At 45.7% G+C, this 22461-nt stretch overlaps 1 protein-coding gene across 3 annotated transcripts in view; it reads right to left on the bottom strand.

Annotated features, from left to right (window-relative positions):
- Positions 1 to 22461, bottom strand: part of LOC143835118 (carboxyl-terminal PDZ ligand of neuronal nitric oxide synthase protein-like) — an 88226-nt gene that overhangs the window by 60338 nt on the left and 5427 nt on the right. For 2 of the 3 annotated variants that reach the window (XM_077332288.1, XM_077332286.1), the window contains exon 2: positions 3838 to 3909. The exons of the other annotated variant lie outside the window; for it this stretch is intronic. In XM_077332288.1, the coding sequence (XP_077188403.1) occupies positions 3838 to 3909 (72 nt within the window). The remainder of the gene's footprint in view (positions 1 to 3837; positions 3910 to 22461) is intronic. 3 annotated transcript variants of the gene reach the window in all.

Here is a 22461-nt window from a genome sequence, read left to right as displayed (position 1 = left end):
ACCACAGGCAGGTAACGCTGCTGTTATCAAAATTAAATCTAAAGTGGGAAGAACAAGTCTCACAAGACACTGAATTAAGTCTGCTAGCCTTCCCTTATCTCATTACTTTAAATCTAATAGGTGTCAAGGAGACCTAAGAGATGAGGAAGCCATTGAGGAGTGATGGAGTGATCTCTGTTTGGGGCCTCTCCCCCTCTCCCTTACTGACTGGCCCCGGGAATAAAAGATTCTTGCCCACAAAAGTTCCCAGAAACCACCTTAGTCCAAACAGCTCTCACCTTGCAAATTAACCCCTAGTACTTCTGTGCAAAACAAAAAATGTTAGGATCAAGGTTCTTCCAAGGAAGCCAAAGTACCCACCCCATAAAAATCCTTAAACCCAGAAAATCACGCTCTGTATATCCATATACCCACCCTTCCACATACATGTTATTAATAAAGGCAATACCCATAGGCTGGCCCTGCACAGGTTCATTCAGGATCAGGTCCTGGTAGATTTGAACCTGGGTCTCCTCTAGGATTCTGAGCAATGTTCTGTAACCATTCAAAGTGCTTTTCCAATGTCAAATTAAATTTGCTCCCAATTTTTCGGGGTTTTGTTCCTTTTCCCTCCCCTATAGGTTGCCTTTTGCAGCGTAGCATTAGTGAAGATAGTACTGAAGTATGGATTTCAGAAATACATTATAGGATTTGTGTAACATCTGCATGTGTAGGAAGTACAGATGGGGGGGGGGGAGAGAAATCCCAGGCAGTTTTAAGTGTTCTATTTCCGGAATAACTAAACTTCACCCCACTTCCACAATTCCTCACAGCCAGCCTAACTGTGCTCTGCTTATGGCCTGGAATGAAGGCAGGAATTGCTGCTTATTCCATAACAGATGTTAGAATTAGCAAGCTTAAGGTGGTGCCTGAAATTCTCCCACAGTCACAACTGATTCCCCAGACAACAAAGACCTGTTCTTCTGAAGGAAATGGCAGCTACAAAGGGCAGTTTCTATGATATATCATAGAGTCTATAAGAAATTGACGTCCTAGAATGCCAACACACCCCCATGGAGTTCCTTCCTCTTCCCAATCTCTGCCATTGAATGGACTTAGAAAGGTGTTAGCTCTGCTTAAGATGGCTCTGTTTATCTACAAGATCCCATCTTATTTCCTAATTGCACATTTTTGGGTATTATATGATTATTATCAACCAACCAATAACAAACGTCATAATTATTCCTTCCTGCTTAGCGAAGGCAAATGATTCTGTGCCTGTTGGTTAAATCCAGGCAAAGTTCAAAAGACAATTAATGCCACGTGGTGATTTAGAACAGTAGGGAAGAACCTGGGACACTCAGGTGATCTTGGACCAGTCTCTCTCTCAGCTTAATCCACCTCCCAATGTTGTTGTGAGGACGAAATGTGGGTGGAACCATTTTAATTGCCCTTACGCCCTTGAAGAAAGAGTGGGATGAAAATGTTCTAAGCAAAACTGGGTAGAAAGTTGGGCGTACAAATGATGTGAAAAATATAGAGAAGGGCAGGGAAGAAACATCATCTCCCCCCCCCCACCCATGCACCCTGCCCTTAGCCCACAGAGGATAGAATCATAGAATAATAGAGTTGGGAGGGACCTCCTGGGTCCTGTAGTCCAACCCCCCACACTAGAAGAAGAAGAAGAAGAGTTGGTTCTTACTACGGAGGACACTCACAACCCTATTGCTCATCCACTGTAACCGGCCATCCCCTTGAACCTTCAGAATCAGATGGCTCTCCGTCAGATGGCTATCCAGCCTCTGTTTAAAAATTTCCAAAGATGACAGGCTGAAGATTCATAGAATCATAGAGTTCGAAGGAGCCATGTAGGCATCTAGTCCAGCCCTCTGCTCAATGCAGGATCAGCCTAAAGCCTTCGTTTTCCTCTCCATCCCTCAATGAGTTTAGCTGGTGGGAAATATCCCTGACCCTGCACTCCTACTTGAACTTTTAGGAACCATTGTTTAATTCTCATGAGTGAGAGAAGATCTGTAGGGCAGGTTGAGAAAAATGAAAAACAGTGAGGGGCTGTATGAAGTCATCAGCAGGCCGAATATGAAGAGCATTTCACTTTCCTCTTTTCGTACATTTATAAATATAAAGTAATTTCGCAGCCAAGTCTCATCTCCAGTTTTGTCATACATAGCCTTAAAATGCTTAGGCATAAATAGTCTTAAAATACATATTTCGGTATGGGCTGTTAAAAGTCAGAATGCAGAAGAGCTGGGTTTTTTATACCCCGCTTTTCACTACCCGAAGGAGTCTCAAAGCAGCTTACATTCGCCTTCCCTTTCTTCTCCCTATAACAGACACCCTGTGAGGCAGTTGAGGCTGGGAAAGCTCAAAGAGAACTTCTCTGCAAGAACAGCTCTCAGAGAACTATGATGGCTGCATGTGGCGGAGCGGCAAATCAAAAACAGTACTCCAGATTAGGGTCTGTCGCTCTTTAACCAGTACACCACGCTGGCTCTATGGAAATGTCAGAGCTGTGACACACATCCAGGATTATCCTTGTAAAAGGTAACAATTCTCTCCCCCCCCCTTTGATAAGAAGCCAGATTAACAGTGTTGATTTTATTGCACTTAAAAAAAAGAAAGGAAACAAAAAACCCTTCCCTTCCTTCAAAGAGATAAGGGCCTGTGGCATGGCTTTTCCTCACTGTCATTTCATCCTCTGAGACAGATCAGGCAAAGAATTTGTTGCAGGACCCATGTCATCCAATTAGATTCATGATGGGTGAGGGGGATGTGATCCCGATTTTCACCCTAGTCCAAATCCAACGCTCTACCCCACGAGTTCCATAGTTGGCCTTGCGCTTCTCATGAAAACTCTGGGTATTTCCGCACATCGTTAAAAACAGCGTTATGCCAGCTGAATGGCGTAATGCTAAACATAATCGCGCCTCCCGACCCTCCTCACCTTTTTGATGTCTCATCTCTGCTGCCATTTCATGCTTCTCCCCCTCCACATTCCTGCTTGAAATGGCGGAAGAGAGTAACACAGTTTATATGTGATTCTCTTCCGCCTGTCAATCAAGCCAGGCAGCCAATCTCTTTTCTCCATGCTTTAAAGGGCCTGTGATGCCTCCTATTTTTTTTTAATTCAAATACTTTTCCATTGAAACACCTATGCGTGACAGAGAGGGAGGGAGGTGAAAGGACAGGACATTGGAGGCGAAGACAGCACTTCTTCGCCTCCATACATTTTTTTTGTTGATGGCCTGCTGGTTGCTCTCCTGTAGCTAGTGCTACATATGTTGATGAATCCACTTTGGGGGATTCACAAACTTGCGCTTTAAAGTGGAGGATGTAGCCGGCCATTTACTGTCCAGATGCTCCATGTTGGCAACATCATATGGAGGAGCCGGAATATAACGAAAACAAAAGGTAAGCATTTCACTATTTTTAAAGGGTGCGGAAATCCCCTATTAAAGCATGTATACTGGACCATGTTGTAAGCCGCCCTGAGCCGCGAGGGAGGGCAGTATAAAAATGCAACCAATAAATAAAATAAATAAGTAAATTTGATGGCGAGTTAAAGTGAGGGAAGAAGTCAGAGGGCAATTGGCCTCTTCAAGGCGCTAAAATTTTACAAAATCCAACAAAGGGCAGTTTCAATGTATATGAAGAGAGGAAAAAAAATGTCCATGTCTTTTCTCTCTCTGTCCAGCAATTCCTCAGAAGTCCCACAGCTTGTACAAATGTCAAGGCAAAAGAGAGAGGGAGAGATGTGCACACATGCCTCCTCCCCTGCCCCCCAACTCCATCTCTTTGGGACACAACAGAGAGCCACAACATTATCACATCGCTACTTGCCCTGATACGCCGCATAGCATTCACAATCTCCACTCTGCTGTTTGGCCGAGGCACGTCTAGGCTGCCAATGTACTGAAAAGGGAGAGAAGAAAAAAGGAAGAGAAGTTACAGTGGAAACATTCTGGATGGAACAAAGTCAAACTTTCCTAGGAAATCAGCCTGTCGGGCAACTTCCTCCTCTGCTGAACTTATTTCTTCTTGTTCTCTTTGTGCCCAGGGTAAAAGAGTGACTAATTTAAGATGCCTGTATCGGGCATTTGGGAAAGTGGGCTCTGGGCCAGGAAAGATTTGATCGCTATATATTTTTTAACCTTTAAGATGCCACGAGGTTCTGTTTACGTTCTTATTTTGTGGACTCAAAGGCAGAGAACGGGGGGCTAGGGATGCCAACCTCCAGGTGGGATCCCCTGGAATTACAGCTTCCCTCCAGGCAACAGAGATCAGTTGGAGAAAATGGATGGTCAGAAGGTGGACGGTATGGCGATAGACCCCACTCAGGTCCCTCCCAATCCCAACGCCCCCCTCCCCAAAATCTTCAGGCTTTTCCCAGCCCAGAGTTGGCAGCTCTATGTGGACCATCTCATCCTGGCCCCTATCATCACATACCATATTCAAGTTCTCCCTGTGCTGCCAAGCCAACACTGAACCCAAAAGCCCTGTCCTTGTGTGGCCACGTGAATTATGATGCACCCGAAATACCCTGTCTTGGTAACATCACGGTATACTGTGGTTATTTACAAACTGCCTTCGTATTCAGTTTTAGTAACTACCTGATAATGGATTTTCTCTGTCACTTCAGACAGGCCTGTTTTAGTAATTGGCTGCTAGCGTAATGGGGTTACCTGTTCATGCAAACCCACTTGGATCAGGTTAGCAAAGCGTGGTTGAGCTGCTTTTGAGAGAAACTGTTTTCTTCTGATTTCAAGCCCTTTGCTGCATGTCTGAATCACTGTGGTATGCTGTTTAAAAGGCGCATAACAGTTCCCACAATGGTGCTTTCCCCCCTCGTCCATTTTTGCTGTACAATCTTCCACGGACTTTTTTTTTTTAATGGTCCAAGTTGAGTGCTATAGCACCAAACCAATACAGTGCTTTAGCGCTATATAATGGCACCGTTGAAATGCCTTGACTCTGTTGACTCCAAGATCACATGGCAAAAAAGGGTGAGGGGTGCAGGGGTGGGTGGCCAACCTGGCTCTCCAGCTGCCCATGGACTACAATTCCCATGAGCCCCTGCCAGCTGGGGGTTCACGGTAATTGCAGCCCATGGACATCTGGAGGACCACAGTTTGGCCACCCCTGTCATGGTGCTTCAGAGACAGCTTGTTAACGGAAGGAAATTCGCTGTGTGAACCCCCATCACTGTATCGCTTTACTTGAAATCAGGCCAGCAACAAATGACAAACCATTTAAAATGCTAATGTGAAAATCTTCTGTAGTTCTCATTCTGAAAGACTGTGTGGAGAAGGAAGCTCCCCACTGGGCAACCAACAGGGCAGTCAGGAGAAGTGCATAAGGCGAATTGGCTACTTGGAGAGTAAGAAAAACTGGCAACCAGGAAAGGCACAATACTGCAACAGGCAACAACTGGGAAGTGGAAACCGAAGAAAGGAAGGAACAGGAGAAAGAAAAGGGACAGGGCCAAGGAAGACTACCCAATGTCTCTTGTCATCTGCACTCCAAAACTGGCAAGGCAGTGCCTAAACCCCAGGCATAATAGAGGAGAATAAGGTCCTGGACAGAGAGATTTCTCTAGGTACGTTGCCTCATCAGAGGCCAGAAGCCTTTGGCCTGGCTAATCGATTTTCAGCTGTATGCTCTGTCAGGATCCAGAGTTCATCCAGCCCTCACAACTATCCTCTGCTTATAAAGGATTTGAGAGACTGGGACAGGTCAACCACAGCGAGACCTTCCATGTAAGATTCTCCTCGGCATGGGGGGGAGGAGGGCCTACAAGGAAAGAACCCCTTCATAGTAGAGCGCATCTTGCAGCAAGAGTCATTCTCACAGAACAAAAAACACAACAAAGAGATAAATACCTACTCTGGATCCAGAAAGACTGACTACATGTATCTCTTGAGTCTAGGCCTCTGAATCAAAGTACGGATTCTGCAAACGATGGATAAGCAATAGTCTATAACAGCGGTACCCAACCTTTTTATTACTGGGGACCGGTCAACGCTTGACAATTTTACTGAGGCCCGGGGGGTTAGTCTTTTGCTGAGGGACGTCGCTGCTACTGCCTGAGCCCCTGCTCCGCTTGCTTTCCTGCCAGCATCCCTGGTTTCCCGCCGCCCACTGGGGGGTGCTGCCAGCAGCAGCTGTGCAGTGCCACGCTGAGGGGGAGCCCCAGCCATGGCGGCCGCTGGAGAGCACCAAAGGTGAGCTGGCCATAGACTGGCAGGGCAGCCCTTGAGGCAGCAATTGGGGAGGAGGACGAGGAGGAGCCGCGGCCCGGTCCCGACTGATCCACGGATCAGGACCGGTCTCCAGACCAGGGTTTGGGGACAGCTGGTCTATAAGACAAATGGAGCCCCGAGTCTTAAAATTAGGGTTTGTTAGGATATTATCTTCCAAAGTTGTGCAGACCCTTCAAGACCATTGTTCAGCCTTTAACTTTCTTCTGAAAAACTCTTATTCTTTGTCCCACAAGAAAGTGAATTAAAAAAAACAGAATGGTAAAGATTGTCTATGGGTCTATACGAATCGACCAGTTCCTAGCAGTTTTCAAATTCAAAAATTCTTCAGGAGGAAAAGCTATTTTTAAAGAAGTCTGTAAAGGTGTAATTTAGGTATTCTGGAGAACCCTGGGGTTACATGAGAGCTCCCCAGAGGTTACGTGACCTTTCCCAGAAGGTCAGATGGCCACTAATGTCACTAGATCCTCTGTTACTCTCCAGGTCTAGTCTCTTTCTCCACAATGGAAGTGGTAAATGGTCAACTGATTGGCTGGTTCCATTTTACTTCTGCGCCCACTTCTCTGAAGGGGCATGTCACCACTTCCGGGGTTCCTCCGAGGTTCAGGGTTTCCTCCATGGTCAAAAGACTGAAAAAGGCTAGTGTAGCTCATCTCTTAAAATTGGCATTTACACACAACCCCCTCCCCCCCCCCAAAAAAAAGATCTTGATTCTTCATACTACATGTTCTTCATGAATTCTGGCCGATAATTATTTTTCAAACCATCAACAAATCATGAAGATACGTCATCAGCTTCACTCAGACAATGTAGAAGAAGTCAGTTCTTATATGCTGCTTTTCTCTACCCGAAGGAGGCTCAAAGCGGCTTACAATCGCCTTCCCTTCTTCCTCCCCTCACAACAGACACCCTGTGAGGTGGGCGAGGCTGAAAGAGCCCTGATATCACTGCTCGGTCGGAACAGCTTTATCAGTGCCGTGGGGAGCCCCAGGTCACCCAGCTGGCTGCATGTGGGGGAGTGCAGAATCGAATCTGGCATGCCAGATTAGAAGTCCACACTCCTAACTCCTACAACCAAGCTGGCTCTTTGAACCCCCTTTGAAAAGGGGAACCATTAATCCCAACAGGATTCCACTCACACAGCTTTCTCTTAAAGCAAAGACTTGTTCTTAATAAATGATTACTTAGATAGCATGCGGTGGACGGTATGGACAGGGGCCTGAGAATAAAGGGAAGTCAACTTCCAACATATAAACTTCTGCATTCCTGACCTCGTTTTCCCACAGATAGACACACTCACTCCTACGAGCCCAAAGGCCTATTGATCGGTTTTCGACAGGCATTCCATTCGGTTCAGCATTAAGAACTGCCTCTTCTGTCTCTCGTCACTTGTTTAATTCCCAATATTAATGCCACAGCAAGCCTCTTCTGAAAGACAGTATCACCTAACCGTTTCCAAAGCAGACATAAGAATTCCACTGCATTGATGAGCAGCATTTCTGTTCGGAAAGCAGTTTTTCAGAGTGTTTTAAAGAATGATTTTTTACATGCATCGGTGTGAGGTTACTTAGGAACTAGACTCAGAGAGCTCAAGCGTTCAGAATTCGTTTCTGAACCAATCGTTATTTCTGCTGGCACCAATACAGGGTTAAAATTGAACTTAAAATAATGGAATGATGAGGAATTGGCAGAAAGTAGTTAGGGAAGGGTTAGGTCTCAGAAGCTAAGTAGGGTTGGCCCCTGGTAGTACGTGGATGAGAGACCCCCAAGGAATATCAGGAGCATGACACACCACCTCTGAACATAGAATCATAGTATCATAGAGTTGGAAGGCACCTTATGGGTCATCTAGTCCAACCCCCTGCACTATGCAGGACACTCACAACGCTATTGCTCATCCGCTGTAACCTGCCACCCCCTTGAGCCTTCACAGAATCAGCCTCTCCGTCAGATGGCTATCGAGTCTCTGTTTAAAAATTCCCAAAGATAGAGAGCCCACTACCTCCCGAGGAAGCCTGTTCCACTGAGAAACCTCTCTAACTGTCAGGAACGTCTTCCGGATGTTTAGATGGAATTTCTTTTGCATTAATTTCATCCCGTTGGTTCTAGTCCGTCCCTCTGGGGTAAGAGAAAACAACTCTGCTCCATCCTTTACATGGCAGCCTTTTAAATACTTGAAGATGGTTATCAGATCCCCTCCCAGTCGTCTCCTCTCCAGGCTAAACAGACCAAGCTCCCCCAACCTTTCTTCCTACATCTAGGGCCATGAAAACCCTAGGGGTCAGCCTTTTCCTCCACCACCGGAGAAGACCTGGGTTTTGGTGGTGATGCCAAGCATGACTACTGCCATGGCCACGGAAAGTGCTGTCACATCCCAGCTGGTGACCCCATATTGCAGGGGTAGTCAAACAGAGGCCCTCCAGATGTTTGCTGGCAGGGGCTCATGGGAACTGTAGTCCATGGACATCTGGAGGGCTGCAGTTCGACTACCCCTGCCACTGAGCTTTCAAGGCAAGAGATGAACATGGATGGTTCTTCATTGCCTGCCACTCCTGGACTCCCTTGGTGTTCCCCCATCCAACTACTAACCAGGGCTGGCCCTGCTTAGCTTCCAAGATGTTCTGCACAGCGTTAATTCGATTTTGAGGAACTTAGAAAAGCAGTAGGCCTCGCGGTACTAAGAACTCGTGGTCGCTACAAAGTCTGACCCCTTGTTTACATCACTACAGACACAGATCTGACCACTGATGGAGTAGATAAAGATGATTCTATTTCTTATACAGTGGCAAAGTTCTTATACAGTGGCAAATACCCACACTGCCAGCGGAGTGCGGAAATCCTTGGTTGATGCTACGTGACTTGGTTGTTGACTTAATGATGTTACTGTGGTTTTACCTATGTTTTGATGCTGGTTAATGGCTGTAAATAACCAAATGAAGAAGAAGTGTTGGTTCTTATATGCCGCTTTCCTCTACCCGAAGGAGTCTCAAAGCAGCTTACATTCGCCTTCCCTTTCCTCTCCCCACAACAGACACCCTGTGAGGTGGGTGAGGCTGAGAGAGCCCTGATATCACTGCTCGGTCAGAACAGTTTTATCAGTGCTGTGACGAGCCCAAGGTCACCCAGCTGGTTGCATGTGGAGGAGGAGCGGGGAATCAAACCCGGCTCACTAGATTAGAAGTCCGTGCTCCTAACCACTACACCAAGCTGAATGAAATGAATGTATTGTTGTGATGCAACTAAACAAGAAAGGGGTTACCCACGGGTAGAAAGTGGCCTTTGACCAGAAGGATCTGTTAATCCCCAAAACTGAACAGCAGATCTGACAATAATCACAGAATTCTCCCCTACACACCTTTAATACACACAGATGACAGAAAGCAAGGACAGTGAGTTTACTGATCCGAGCCTTTGAACTGTGGCGATCAAAGGTCATGCCCAGACAAGATGAACGGCATGCAAATACCCACACAGAGGTAAACGGAACTTTGTTAAAATTTGTGAGTTGCAGACCAGGCAATAGAGTGACAGTCTTCCTTTAATCCAGACAGACCACTTTTTCTCTTTACTGCAGGAGCGTGTGCATTAAGGGGAGGGGGCACAGTGTAGAATTATGACACTTATGCAAATAACCCGTTCAGAAGAAATAGGGCAAGCAATGCAAGGCAAAGCTAATCCCCCTGCTGCATAATGGCACAGGCTTCTGAGAGGTGGCTCATCGGGATACATCGGGGGAAGAACTGCCTCGACAGCAATAACCCCGGGACACGTCCTAGTCACAAGATACGCCAAGAACTGGAAAATAGATGCTCCACAGCAGATTTTAGGTTTCTGTCGAATTAGCGACTTGCTGGCTCATTCTTTCTTGTGACTTCAATCGCTTTCCATGCCCCTGGCAGAGCGGCTTAAAATACTCACCCTAATGCACAAATCATAATGCTAAAATGAAAGAAGACGACACCAGGGCACCAGATACATGACCCGCGTTGGCCCTCTCTGACTCATCCAGCCCCCAGCCAGCAAAGAAACCATTGCTATGAGGATATTTGTTTAGCGCGGTAATTTCAAGCGCCTTTGCCAGCAAACGCTGTTTGCAATGGATGCACTTATTAATTAAAAGGATGAAATTATTTTGCCAAAGAGCCGACAAGCATCACCTGCTGCTTTCTCAGTTGGAGGGCAAATGGAAATAAGAGCCTATCCTATTAAAAACTGAGCCAAGTCCGCCAAGGAATGCCGAACGAGGACGCTACGCCGTCTCCTCTGCATCGACATGTTCTATCGCTTTCCGGCTTGGGCAATCTGTGCGGAATTTATCGTTTTTTTTTAATTCTTTCGGAGGGCTTGCGCAAAAGCGGCTTAAGCTGCGATTACAGCCGAGGGAATCAATGGGCAACCGACACGCTCCTCCCTGGACAGAAGAGAACGATTGGAGAGGATTTAGCATTTTGGCAATGTGCCGAGGAGGCCCATATTTGGAAGCATCCCGAGAGGAGTTGAATTGCAGCAACTGAGCAGAACCAGGTTTGTATTTGGTTATGGATCAAATGAGGTCATGCTGGAGGGGCGGTGGCTCCGTCACAGTTTTGCATGCTGGAGGACTCAGGTTCAATCCCCAGCATCTCCAGTTAGCATGGCCAGGCAGTGGGGGACAGGCCTCTGCCTGAGAACCAGAGATCTGCTGTTACTCTGAGTAGGTGATCCTGACCTTGATTGGGTCAATGGTTTGATCCCGTATAAGACAGTTCCACAGTGCTCCTGTGACTGTAGGTTTGTGGGTTTCCTACAGGGCTATAGCTCCTTTGGTAGAACACTGACTTGCATGTACCAGGTCCCATGACCAATCATAGACATCTTCAGTTTTTTACAAAGACAAACAACTGCTAGTCATAGGAGACAACATTACTGATCTGCATAGGCCAAGGTTCTCACTATAAGAGAGCTTTGTGCATTTATCTGAGACGGCCTTGATTCAGACTGTGGCCAGGGTCCAAGGGATAGGTAGGCAATCACTTCCCATCACCCCCAAGAAACTGGAGAAGAAACATAACAGGCCCAGCAGGAAAGTTTAACCTGCCCTCCCATTATAAGAAGTCACATCTTGCTTACCTCTGAAATGGTAGACCCAAACATGAGAATGGCCCATAACTGGCTATTAAGTGTTGCGGTGGTGGAAAGTACCATCAAGTCACAACTGACACGACGACCATATAGGGTTTGCAAGGCAAGAGACCTTGAGAGGTGGGGTGGCTTGCCATTGCCTGACTCTGAACTTCCTTGGTGGTCTCCCATTCAAGTACTGACCAGGGCCGATTCTGCTTAGCTTCCAAGGTCTGATGGTATTGAGCTATCCTGAGCTATTCAGGTCATTAGTGCTATGCTTAAAAAAGAAAGAAAAGGTACAGGGAGAAAAAATCTTTCAGGCAGAATAAACACTGTTCTCTCTGCAAGTATGTTTGCAGAAAGACCAGATGGAAAGCCTTGGCTATGAATCTGAGAGATACATGTTCTTTGCAAGAACTTGAGTAACCCAGGTCTACTGGCAGGGTTTCAGGATTCAGACTCCCTATTAAGCTTATTTCTGGTTGCAACAGGTAGGATTGTAGCCAGGTAAAACACGAATGCCTTGATGAGGAACTCACAGACCACAGAGGCACCAGTTCTGCAGGAATGTGAAGAATACACAGAGCCAAAAGCACAAACAGCAGCTGAAACGTTTGAAAAGAAGGACCTGATAAAGAGCTGAAAATACAAAAATCATCTGCAAGGATCTGAACCGAATCCAAAGGCAGTCAAGGAATCGCAAGGATTTACTCTAACCTTAAAGTTATCAGAACTCTGGAAAATTGTGAGCACTCTAGAGAATTAAAGCTCTTGGCATATCTTGTAACCAAAATGTGTTTACAGTCTTGAAAACGAAAGGATGGTCCCTTGACAGGGAAGGGGAGAAGTGGGGGGAAATGTGTGTATGATTCTGAACATGGAAAAACATGTGCGCATCTCTTCAAGGGATTATCAGGCCAGTGGTATTAATAGGCATTTGACTGTGGAGAATGGATGTAAGATCTCTCTGCTACCACCCATCTATGGATAAATGATTTGAGAAGAGGAGGATGGGGGTTGAAATCCCATACCCACTTCAAAAATGCCCAAGAACAAGCCATCTAGACACCTAAGTCACTGATAAAGGTAAAGGTATCCCCTGTGCAAGCACCGGGTCATGCCTGACCCTTGGGGTGACACCCTCCAGCGTTTTCTTGGCAGACTCAATATGGGGTGGTTTGCCAGTGCCTTCCCCAGTCATTACCATTTACCACCCAGCAAGCTGGGTACTCATTTTACCGACTACAGAAGGATGGAAGGCTGAGTCGACCTTGAGCCAGCTGCTGGGATTGAACTCCCAGCCTCATGGGCAGAGCTTTCAGACTGCTGCCTTACCACTCTGCGCCACAAGATGCTCACTGATAAGGTCCCTGTTTTACAAAGCATACCTCATCATTATAATAATAATATATATATTTCCCTTATAATCTTCTGCCCCCATTTAAAACTGAAGGCAGAACACTCTCTTATTATATCCTAGTAGCTCGGCACAGGACAGATACCATGGCTTGACAAAAGCCCAACATATTTTCAGAAATCTTTATTTGAGAATTAACGACTAAAATTACCTGAATGCGGTTGCTTAACTGGACATCTGTAATACCGGTACAACTTCTTGTTGCTATAATTAAAGGAGGTGGTAATCCCAGCGGTAGTTCACTCCCCTAATTAAATTCAGATAGACAGTTTCCCTCTATCCCAGCCTCCACCCCAAGTTAGCATTCACAGAACCCTGCTTGCTCTGCTCCAAAGGCATCATTCATCTCCAATTTTTCCTTGGCTGTTATAGGTACTGAAGGCACCAGCACTACTTCCGGTGCTCCTCCAGGACCATTCGCTGAAGGCACTGGGGCTATAACGCCAAGGTCCTCCTTCTAGAACAGTGGTTCTCAACCTGGGGGTCGGGACCCCTTTGGGGGTCGAATGACCCTTTCACAGGAGTCGCAGCAGGGCAAGCAGCTTGGCCGAGGGGGGTGCCATCCACACAACAGCCTCGTGGGGTAGATCGAGACAGAGCGTTCGTCTGTCTGGAGCAGCGGAAAAGAGCGAGATCGGCATGGTGGGACAAGAGGCAGAACTGAACTGAGAAACCCCAGAAAAGTAAACAATTTATTGGTCAGTTTTGGTTTGATTTCTGTGAAAGAACACTTGCATAATTTTATGGTTGGGGGTCACCACAACATGAGGGACTGTATCAAAGGGTCGCGGCATTAGGAAGGTTGAGAACCACTGTTCTAGAAGATTCCATTGCTACCGCCAACAGCTTTCAGGTTCCTCTCCCAGCAGCCTCCATCTTCTTCTCGATTTCAATGCCAGCCTCTTTCTGCAGAAAGCTCTCCTGTTCTTGCGGTCCTTGGTTATCTTCCTACAAGTTATTATTCCAATCAAAATAACTGTCTTGTGATCCTGCATAAGCACCTTGTGAGGTCTCTGCCCAAGGATCCCGGAGCTTCCTGGCTCTCCCATTCCCCCAAGCTATCATTTCCACTTCTGGGGAAACTTTTCTCCCAGGATTGTAGGATCTCACGAGAGAAACATCCATGTGAGTTGAGGCAGATGGGAGCAAAATCAATCTCTTTTTTCCTCAGTGGATAAAAGCCTCTCTCCTTTTCTTCAGTTATCTTGAATTTCCTAAATCAACACCCTGCCTTTTCCCCACATGTCAAAGTCTGTAACAATACAGAAAAGAAAAGCTGCAAAATGTCAAAGATTTAAGATCAGAACATGGCAAAAGGCAAGCTTCCCCAGTTAATGGAAGACAGACACCCTACCAAACTGTATGCTCTTTTGTTTTCAAGTTTTGAATACGGCGCTATTCTTATGCTGTTATTTTCAATTAATCTTCCACGGGTTTAATTTTGTTATATTCTTGTTGTCCTTGGACATTTTATTGGTGCTGCTGGAGGAAAACCTTTCAAATAAATTAGCTGAGCAAGACTTTGGCTTCATTGGAGCTGACAGGAACAAGATGGCAACCTGGAACACTTACTGGGGGGAAGCCAAACACACCACAGCACCTCACGCGAACCGAAGCACACCAGCGCAGTACACAGCCAGGGAAAGCGGCCATTTTGCTCACTAGAATCCCCTCACCGTGACTTTTCAAAAAGCAGGTTTAAGTACAGACTTTTCTAGAAGATTCTGTTGTATTGACCCCGGCGTTCACGCACTCATCCTCCCCCTGCTGTCCTCACGACTGGCAAAGTTGTGGGAAGACACTGAGAGAAAAAAATAATCTGTTTTGTAGTGTAAAACCCAAAGAGAACTGGAGCCAGCATATGCCTACGCGCTTAGAATCTCCATCTTGGGGGAAAAAATGACCTTATTCTGGGGGGGAAATAGCCACACACACACTCACACACACACAACCCAGCCCAAATATTCTGCCAGTGAATTGCCATTCTAAAGCCATGCTGATGCTAGCACCAAGAAGGGATCAGAGATTACTGCGTTGGCAGGAGGAAGCAAATACGGTTCACGCCCTTCATTCACAGGAGTACACACACACACAGCTGCTACAGAGGCAGAGAAGGCTAAGCTACAGCTAGCGGCAAAGAAGGGGGGGGGAATCAATTTCATTCCTTACTTTGGGGGAGGAAGCAGCTCGGCCTCTTTTTGTCCCAAACAACTCAGGATGTGTTTGTGTGTGAGGGGGAGCATTATTTCTATCACAAGGCATCCGCAGCCAACATGTTTCACAGACTATCCGATGGTTTGCTGCCTCGAACTTTGAACTTCAAGGGAAATTATATGAGCTCCTTAAACAGCACGTTCCACTTCTGAACGGCTCTTTAAAGTGGGTGCTTCCTAAGGTTTAAACCAAAATCGTCCTCCCTGTAATTAAAAAAAAAGAAGGGATACAAGATCCTAGGCTCCAGAACAACCTGTCTCATCCGAGATACAAACCCTGAATTACTAATACTGATCTTGCACTGAACACACCAGTACGCAAATGGGAAAGTTACTGCCTAGAATCATAGAGTTGGAAGGGACCTCCTGGGTCATCTAGTCCAACCCCCTGCACTATGCAGGACCCTCACAACCCTATTGCTCATCCACTGTAACCTGCCACCCCCCGTTCTAAAAGGACCTGTTCTAAGGCTCTACGTGGGTATTCCCTTGTCCCTACTCTGGAAATTTCAGCTGCCCCAAAATACAGCTGCTAGAGTCCTCACCAGAACCCCGTGGAGGGCTCTTATATGCCCTGTGCTCGGGCACTGGCTCCCAGTGGAGTACTGGATTAGGTTCAATGTGTTGTTTTTGACCTTGAATGCCATTCGCGGTCCAGGCCCAGCATAACTGAGGATATGTTCCAATATGCTCTCTGAATATGCTCCAAGTAGAGCGTTGCGCTCTGCCGTTTCCAACAAGCTAGTGGTCCCTGGCTCAAGACAGGCCTCGATCAGGGCCAGGGCCTTTTCGGTTCTGGCCCCCACCTGATGGAACCAACTCCAGCCCTGCTGGAGCTTGTGGAGTTCTGCAGGGGCTGCAAGACGGAGCTTTTCTGTCAGGCATTTGGTTGAGGCCAGGCCACAAGGAGCATCTAGGAGTACTCCCTTCCTTGTAACACTCTAGATGAGATGAGTATTTCTTACTGGGCTTGGAAGTAAAAGGATGCCAACTGCTGCTCTCGATGGCTTTTAGGTAACTAATATGTACTGTTTTGTATTGTATTATTGGTTTTAAATTGTTGTTCACCACCCAAGACAGCTGTGCTGAGGGGGCGGTTCAATAAATCTAATAAACCAAATAAATCTAAAAAATCGAAGGTTTGGTGATACAAAAGCCCCATTTAATGGGATTCCTTAAGCAAGGACGGAGGGAAAATGTGTCCTCTCACACCTTGAGACAACTTCTCCAAAGCCTTTTGACTTCCTGCCAAATGACTGAGAGAGAAAGAGAGTATAAAGGAATATTCTTTATAATGAAAAACAAAACAACCTCTATACACAGTGTGGCCTGGTGCCCCTCCCCCTTTGTAAACATTTTATAAACGCCTACGTAAAAACTAACAGCACTTCAAATCCAGAGGAAAAAGAAACAGTGTTAAGACCGAGCCAATTATTTTCCTATTCACCATTTATCCCCTGCCTTTCTTCCCAAGGGGGACCTGAAACTGCTTAAATTGTTCTTCCTTCTTCTGTCCTCACAACAACCCTATGAGGTAGTCAAGGCTGATTATGTTTGACTGGCCCCAAAGTGAGGATTTAAATCTGGGTTTCCCAAATCCTAGGTTGATACTCTAAACCCAGGCTTTCCCAATCAGGGTTTTGTGAATTTCTGGGGTTTCTTGGTGGCCCTGCAAGGGTTTCCTGGATGAGTGGGAGTAAATTTTTAATTTAAGAAAAATGTGTTAAACATTTATTGGGTGATATATTTGGTCAAAATGATGGGCCTGGAAGAGGTGGGAAGGGGTCCCAGGTGGGGGTGTGCACAGCTATGCTTCCCAACCATATTCTGCATGATTGCATGACTTCTGGGTTTTTTTTTCAAAGCTTGAAAAATGTTTCAGTGTTTTCTCAATGGTAAAAAAGTCAGGAAAGTATGCTCCAATCACCACACCACATCAGTTCCACAATTAACATATGTTGGTTAGAAAGTTAAAGTAAATTTCAAGTTCTGCAGACAAGCTGCAAGCAAGAGCTAAAGCTAAGTACCAGAGCACCCTACATGAAAATTACCCCAGGATCAACGCTTGCAGGTTTGGGGAACAACCGAAACCCTGTGAGCTGCTGCTAATCAAGCAATACTAAACTAGACAGACCAGTGGTACGACAATACAGACAACATTGTGTATTAATACTGCCAGTGACACTATGCGACGTAACCTCTTTGCCCTGCAGAAGAGCGATCCTGGCAACTTTGCCGATACACGAGAAGTAGTTCGTTCGCCAGCACCCGCTGCCTGGGCTTCTTCAGCTCACAGAAATGGAATGAGGGTATACGGCGAATCCCTGGAGGCTTAATAAAAGGCTAGGCAAAAAGACGCTTGGAGGCTTAAGTCAAGAATTTCCTGGAAAACCTACCCATTTGGGAAGGCAGATGTCAGAGGGACTCTGCAGGAGAAGACATGGGAAAATCTCTGAGTGAGAGATGTCAGCTGACGGCTAGGCAAACATGCGTCACCGTGGAAAAGCGGGGAAGCTGAACCTGGGCCCTGTGCAAACAAAGAAATGAGAAAGGCAAGAGGATGGCCCAGAATCCCAGCACTCTTTCTTCCCAAACATGATATCAGAAGCCCAACCAGAATGGACCACTGATTGATGACACTCTGCATAAGATTGCTCGTCCAAGTGATCTCTGAGGAGAAAGGGTACGTGAACGCAGTATGTTTACACAGAAACAGTGAATCCACATCTAGAAGAGCAAACAGGCAGCTTTCAGATGGGTTCAAAGCAGGGATAGTCAACCTGTGGTCCTCCAGATGTCCATAGACTACAATTCCCATGAGCCCCTGCCAGCATTTGCTGGCAGCATTTGCTGGCAGGGGCTCATGGGAATTGTAGTCCATGAACATCTGGAGGACCACAGGTTGACTACCCCTGCAAAGGATTCTCTTCAGTTTTGCTACTTTCAGGCCAGCACCACAGGAAAGACACGGAGACCCAAGTTCAGTAAGGACAGCCCTGGCTAGTATTCGGATGGTAGGCCTCTAAAGAATGAGGGCAAGCAACAACAACCCCCCCCACACACACACACACACTTTAACTATATTTCAAATTTTATTTTTATTTATATATTTCGTTTATACCCTGTTTTTCTCCTCACTGACAACTTACATCTTTCTCCCATGTCTTGGGCGCCTCACAGTTCTCTTAGCATTGTTATCGCAGAGCAGTTCTATCTGAGCTCTGCCAGCCTCACCTACCGCACAGGGTGTGTTGGAGAGAGGAAGGGAAAGGCGTTTATAAGATAGTGAAAAGCGGTATATAAAAAACAGCTTTTCTCTCTTTTTCGACTCTATTATGCCTATCAGGTAAACACTGGTTAAGAGGAGGCCAAACAATGATCTAGATGAGGGGGTGGAGGGACTACTCATCAAGTTTGCAGATGACACCAAATTGGGAGGACTGGCAAATACTCCGGAAGATAGAGACAGAGTTCAACGAGATCTGAACACAATGGAAAAATGGGCAAATGAGAACAAGATGCAATTTAATAAAGATAAGTGTAAAGTTCTGCATCTGGGTCAGAAAAATGAAAAGCATGCCTACTGGATGGGGGATACGCTTCTAGGTAACACTGTGTGTGAACGAGACCTTGGGGTACTTGTGGATTGTAAACTAAACATGAGTAGGCAGTGTGATGCAGCGGTAAAAAAGGCAAATGCCATTTTGGGCTGTATCAACAGAGGCATCACATCAAAATCACAAGATGTCATAGTCCCATTGTATACGGCACTGGTCAGACCACACCTGGAGTACTGTGTGCAGTTCTGGACGCCTCACTTCAAGAAGGACGTAGATAAAATTGAAAGGGTACAGAGGAGAGCGACGAAGATGATCTGGGGCCAAGGGACCAAGCCCTATGAAGATAGGTTGAGGGACTTGGGAATGTTCAGCCTGGAGAAAAGGAGGTTGAGAGGGGACATGATAGCCCTCTTTAAGTATTTGAAAGGTTGTCACTTGGAGGAGGGCAGGATGCTGTTTCTGCTGGCTGCAGAGGAGAGGACACGCAGTAATGGGTTTAAACTTCAAGTACAACGATATAGGCTAGATATCAGGAAAAAGTTTTTCACAGTCAGAGTAGTTCAGCAGTGGAATAGACTGCCTAAGGAGGTGGTGAGCTCCCCCTCACTGGAAGTCTTCAAGCAAAGGTTGGATACACACTTTTCTTGGATGCTTTAGGATGCTTAGGGCTAATCCTGCGTCAAGCAGGGGGTTGGACTAGATGGCCTGTATGGCCCCTTCCAACTCTATGATTCTATGATTCTATAGACACTTTTTCGCTCTCCCATCTTAATTTGGCTAGTCCTCATCACTGCTGGACCCCCCTTACCTATGAACAGAACAAATAAGGGTGCTTATTTCTCCAGCTTAAGCGCAATACAAAACCCCAAGGCTGTAAATCACACCCCAGTATCCTCCAACAGGCTCCCTGTCTTCAACGCCTGTTCTCTCCGACCTCTTCCCCAGTTTCACATTTCAAACCGCAGCAGAGCAGCTGTGGTTAAAACAAGTCCCTAGTAAGGGTTAACTAGCCCACAAGAAACACTTAAAACACCCTGGGAAAAACAAACAGAGGAACCCAAGAGAGAAACTAGAAACGGGAAATGATTGTTGCTACCTGGGATTGAAGAAGGATTTGATAAAGATGGTAGAATCGCCTGAAATGGCCACACTTGCTGCTCTAATTAAAGAAAAAGCAACCATAGTGTTTGAAGCTATTTGGAAACCTTTTATGTACTTTCTGCCCGATATGAATAAAAATGCAATGATGATTTTTGCCTTTGAAGGGGGGGGGGGGGGAATATGAAAGTACAGGGAAAAAATGATTGGTTTTAAATTCCTTTATTAATTTTATTTATTTTAATTTATTATTTCGATTTATATACCGCATTTCCTCGGAACCCGCAGCGGTTCACAGAATAAAACATTAAAATACAATAAAACCCCAATTTACAATAAAACAAGCAAGTGGTCAAAAACACCAATAATCTATCCCATCCCACCTCGTTCAGACGGAGGCCGAGTCTTCTTCCACTAGGAGTGACCATCACAGTGTAACAGATAACAACTTGATTTATAATCATCATCACTAATAAAATCAGAAACCTCTGCATCTCCCCCCCCCTTATTTTTTGTAAAATCTTGAATTAAAGTTCTATCAACAAAAAGAAGAAAGTAACTAAAAACAATCTATGATGGAGCACGTTTTTTTTAGCAGAGAGCTCCCTTGGTTTTCTACCCGACTGCCAAACGACTGGGGGCTAAGGTTGAAACGTGGACTCTGCTTCTGATGGAGATTCCTGGATTAAGTTAATCAAGTTCTGTACCTTGGCTCAGCGCCTCACGACAGCTGCCAAGTCAAACACCCCGGAGGGTCGCATCTCTGAAGGGTCTTCAACCATGGCTCTCGGTCACTTTGAGCCAGGATGCATTTGCAATCCTCGTGTTTTCTTTGCTAGTTAGTACAGTTTCCTAATAAACTGAGACCTTGGTTTTAGGAAAGGTTATCTAGCATTTTGCCTCAGAGGTTCTAAAACGGCAGCATCTACGGGTTCAAAGTGCTGCTCATCTTAACTACACTCTAAGCCAGAGGTAGTCAAACTGCGGCCCTCCAGATGTCCATGGACTACAATTCCCAGAAGCCCCTGCCAGCATTCGCTGGCAGGGGCTCCTGGGAATTGTAGTCCATGGACATCTGGAGGGCCGCAGTTTGATTACCCCTGCTCTAAGCAAAGCATTTGGGTGGCTCCAGGGGGACCCGCCGACCAGACTAGAAATCTCAGCCGGAGTCACTTCAGTTTCCGCCAACAAAAGGTCATTTGGTGTCAATGAGTAGCTCAGAAGGGAGTACGGAGAGAGCATTGCTGGGCGCAGTTAACAATCCCAACTCCCAAGCCTTTAAAAGGATGCCGTATCTACAAACCACTCAAAAATTCATCTGTCCAGGAACACGTGACTCCCACATCCCCCAAATACACACATCCTTTGTTGTTCTGTATTAAAAAGAGCACACACACACCCAAATTGCCGCTTTTGCTGTCGGATGCCTGCCAGAGCTCTCAACTCCTTCAGAAAACAGCAAATTTATTTCCTGTAAGGCTGCCCAGTGAATAGCTGCCGCCTCTTCTACTGGAACGAGATGCTATAATACGACTGATTTCCTTAATGTATTTCTGTGCTACCTCTCCAAAGTTCCAAAGGTGGGTGCCAAAAGAAATTTCCCGCCTGCATATAGCCTCTAAATGAACTGCAACAGTGCAAGTAACACAAAGGTAGATTCAGGCTGGTTAGCTGTGTTGGTGTGAAGTAGCAGAACAAAGTTTGAGTTCAGTGGGCACCTTTAAGAACAACGAAGTTTAAGGCTGGGTAGAAGCTTTCATGCATAGTGCAGGGGGTTGGACTAGATAACCCATGAGGTCCCTTCCAACTCTATGATTCTATGTGCATGCCCACTTCTTCAGGTGTGTTATGTGAGGAAGCGTGCTTGCACAGGAAAGCCTATGCTTTGAATAAAACTCTGTTGGCCTTAAAGGTGCCACAAGTACCAAACAGCAACATAATGCAGAAAGTCAGCCAACGGCAGAAGGGAGAGGAATATATAAATAAAAGCTTGGGTAAGTTACAACAGCTTTGGCCTACTGCTTAAAAACTAAGAGATTTAGTGCCAGGCATAAGGTTGAGGGGTAAAGGGAGGGCATACCACAACACAGAAGTTATCTCTGAAGGTTGACGAGTCCCAAGAGCAAGGCCTCTGCTGATGCCCTTAAAATATGGAGGAGCAAAATAGAGGTCTGACGTTTGTGGAAATGTAGAAGAATGGGATATAAGCTGGCAGAGTATGCAGTAATGGTGAAATTAACATCATATTTAAAAAACACACTGCTTTCGAAGTTTGAGGAGAAATGGAAATTATGACAAAAACAGAATATAAATCCAGAATGAGAAGAGATTTCAAATTTAAAATAAAAGTATATAGTAAACATAGTATCAGTTAAGGAACAATGAGTAAAATTTGAATATAAATGTATAATGAAACGGAAACTGAATAGCTTTGATCTTTAATCTGCTTTCTTTTAAAAATGTGTCTAATGGACTTTTATTTTAATACATTCTGCTATATTATCAAAACCTGCCAACTCTCCTGGAACTCTATTACTGTAGCTGTCTACCAGAAATCCAAGCAGCTATGTCAACCTAATAAGAAAAGGAAACCTCAAAAGCACCAGTACAGTAATACTTTCTGTTTAGACCAGAGACAAGTGGACCACCCCTCTGTTTGAATGACCCCTGGACCGCACACTGTCAGCGGCCGAATCCTCCCTCAAAAATATGCTTTTTATCTGATACACAAATGTGACCGGAGACATTCCTTTTGGGTCTAATGGGAAAAGAATTTGGAGGAGGGGGGAACCCGATGGAACTTTGTTTTAATACAT

Source organism: Paroedura picta, chromosome 4 (genome assembly GCF_049243985.1).
Source record: "Paroedura picta isolate Pp20150507F chromosome 4, Ppicta_v3.0, whole genome shotgun sequence".
Lineage (NCBI taxonomy): Eukaryota > Metazoa > Chordata > Lepidosauria > Squamata > Gekkonidae > Paroedura > Paroedura picta.
The sequence above is the reverse complement of the archived record's forward strand: the minus strand, read 5'-3'. Positions and strand labels throughout refer to the sequence as shown.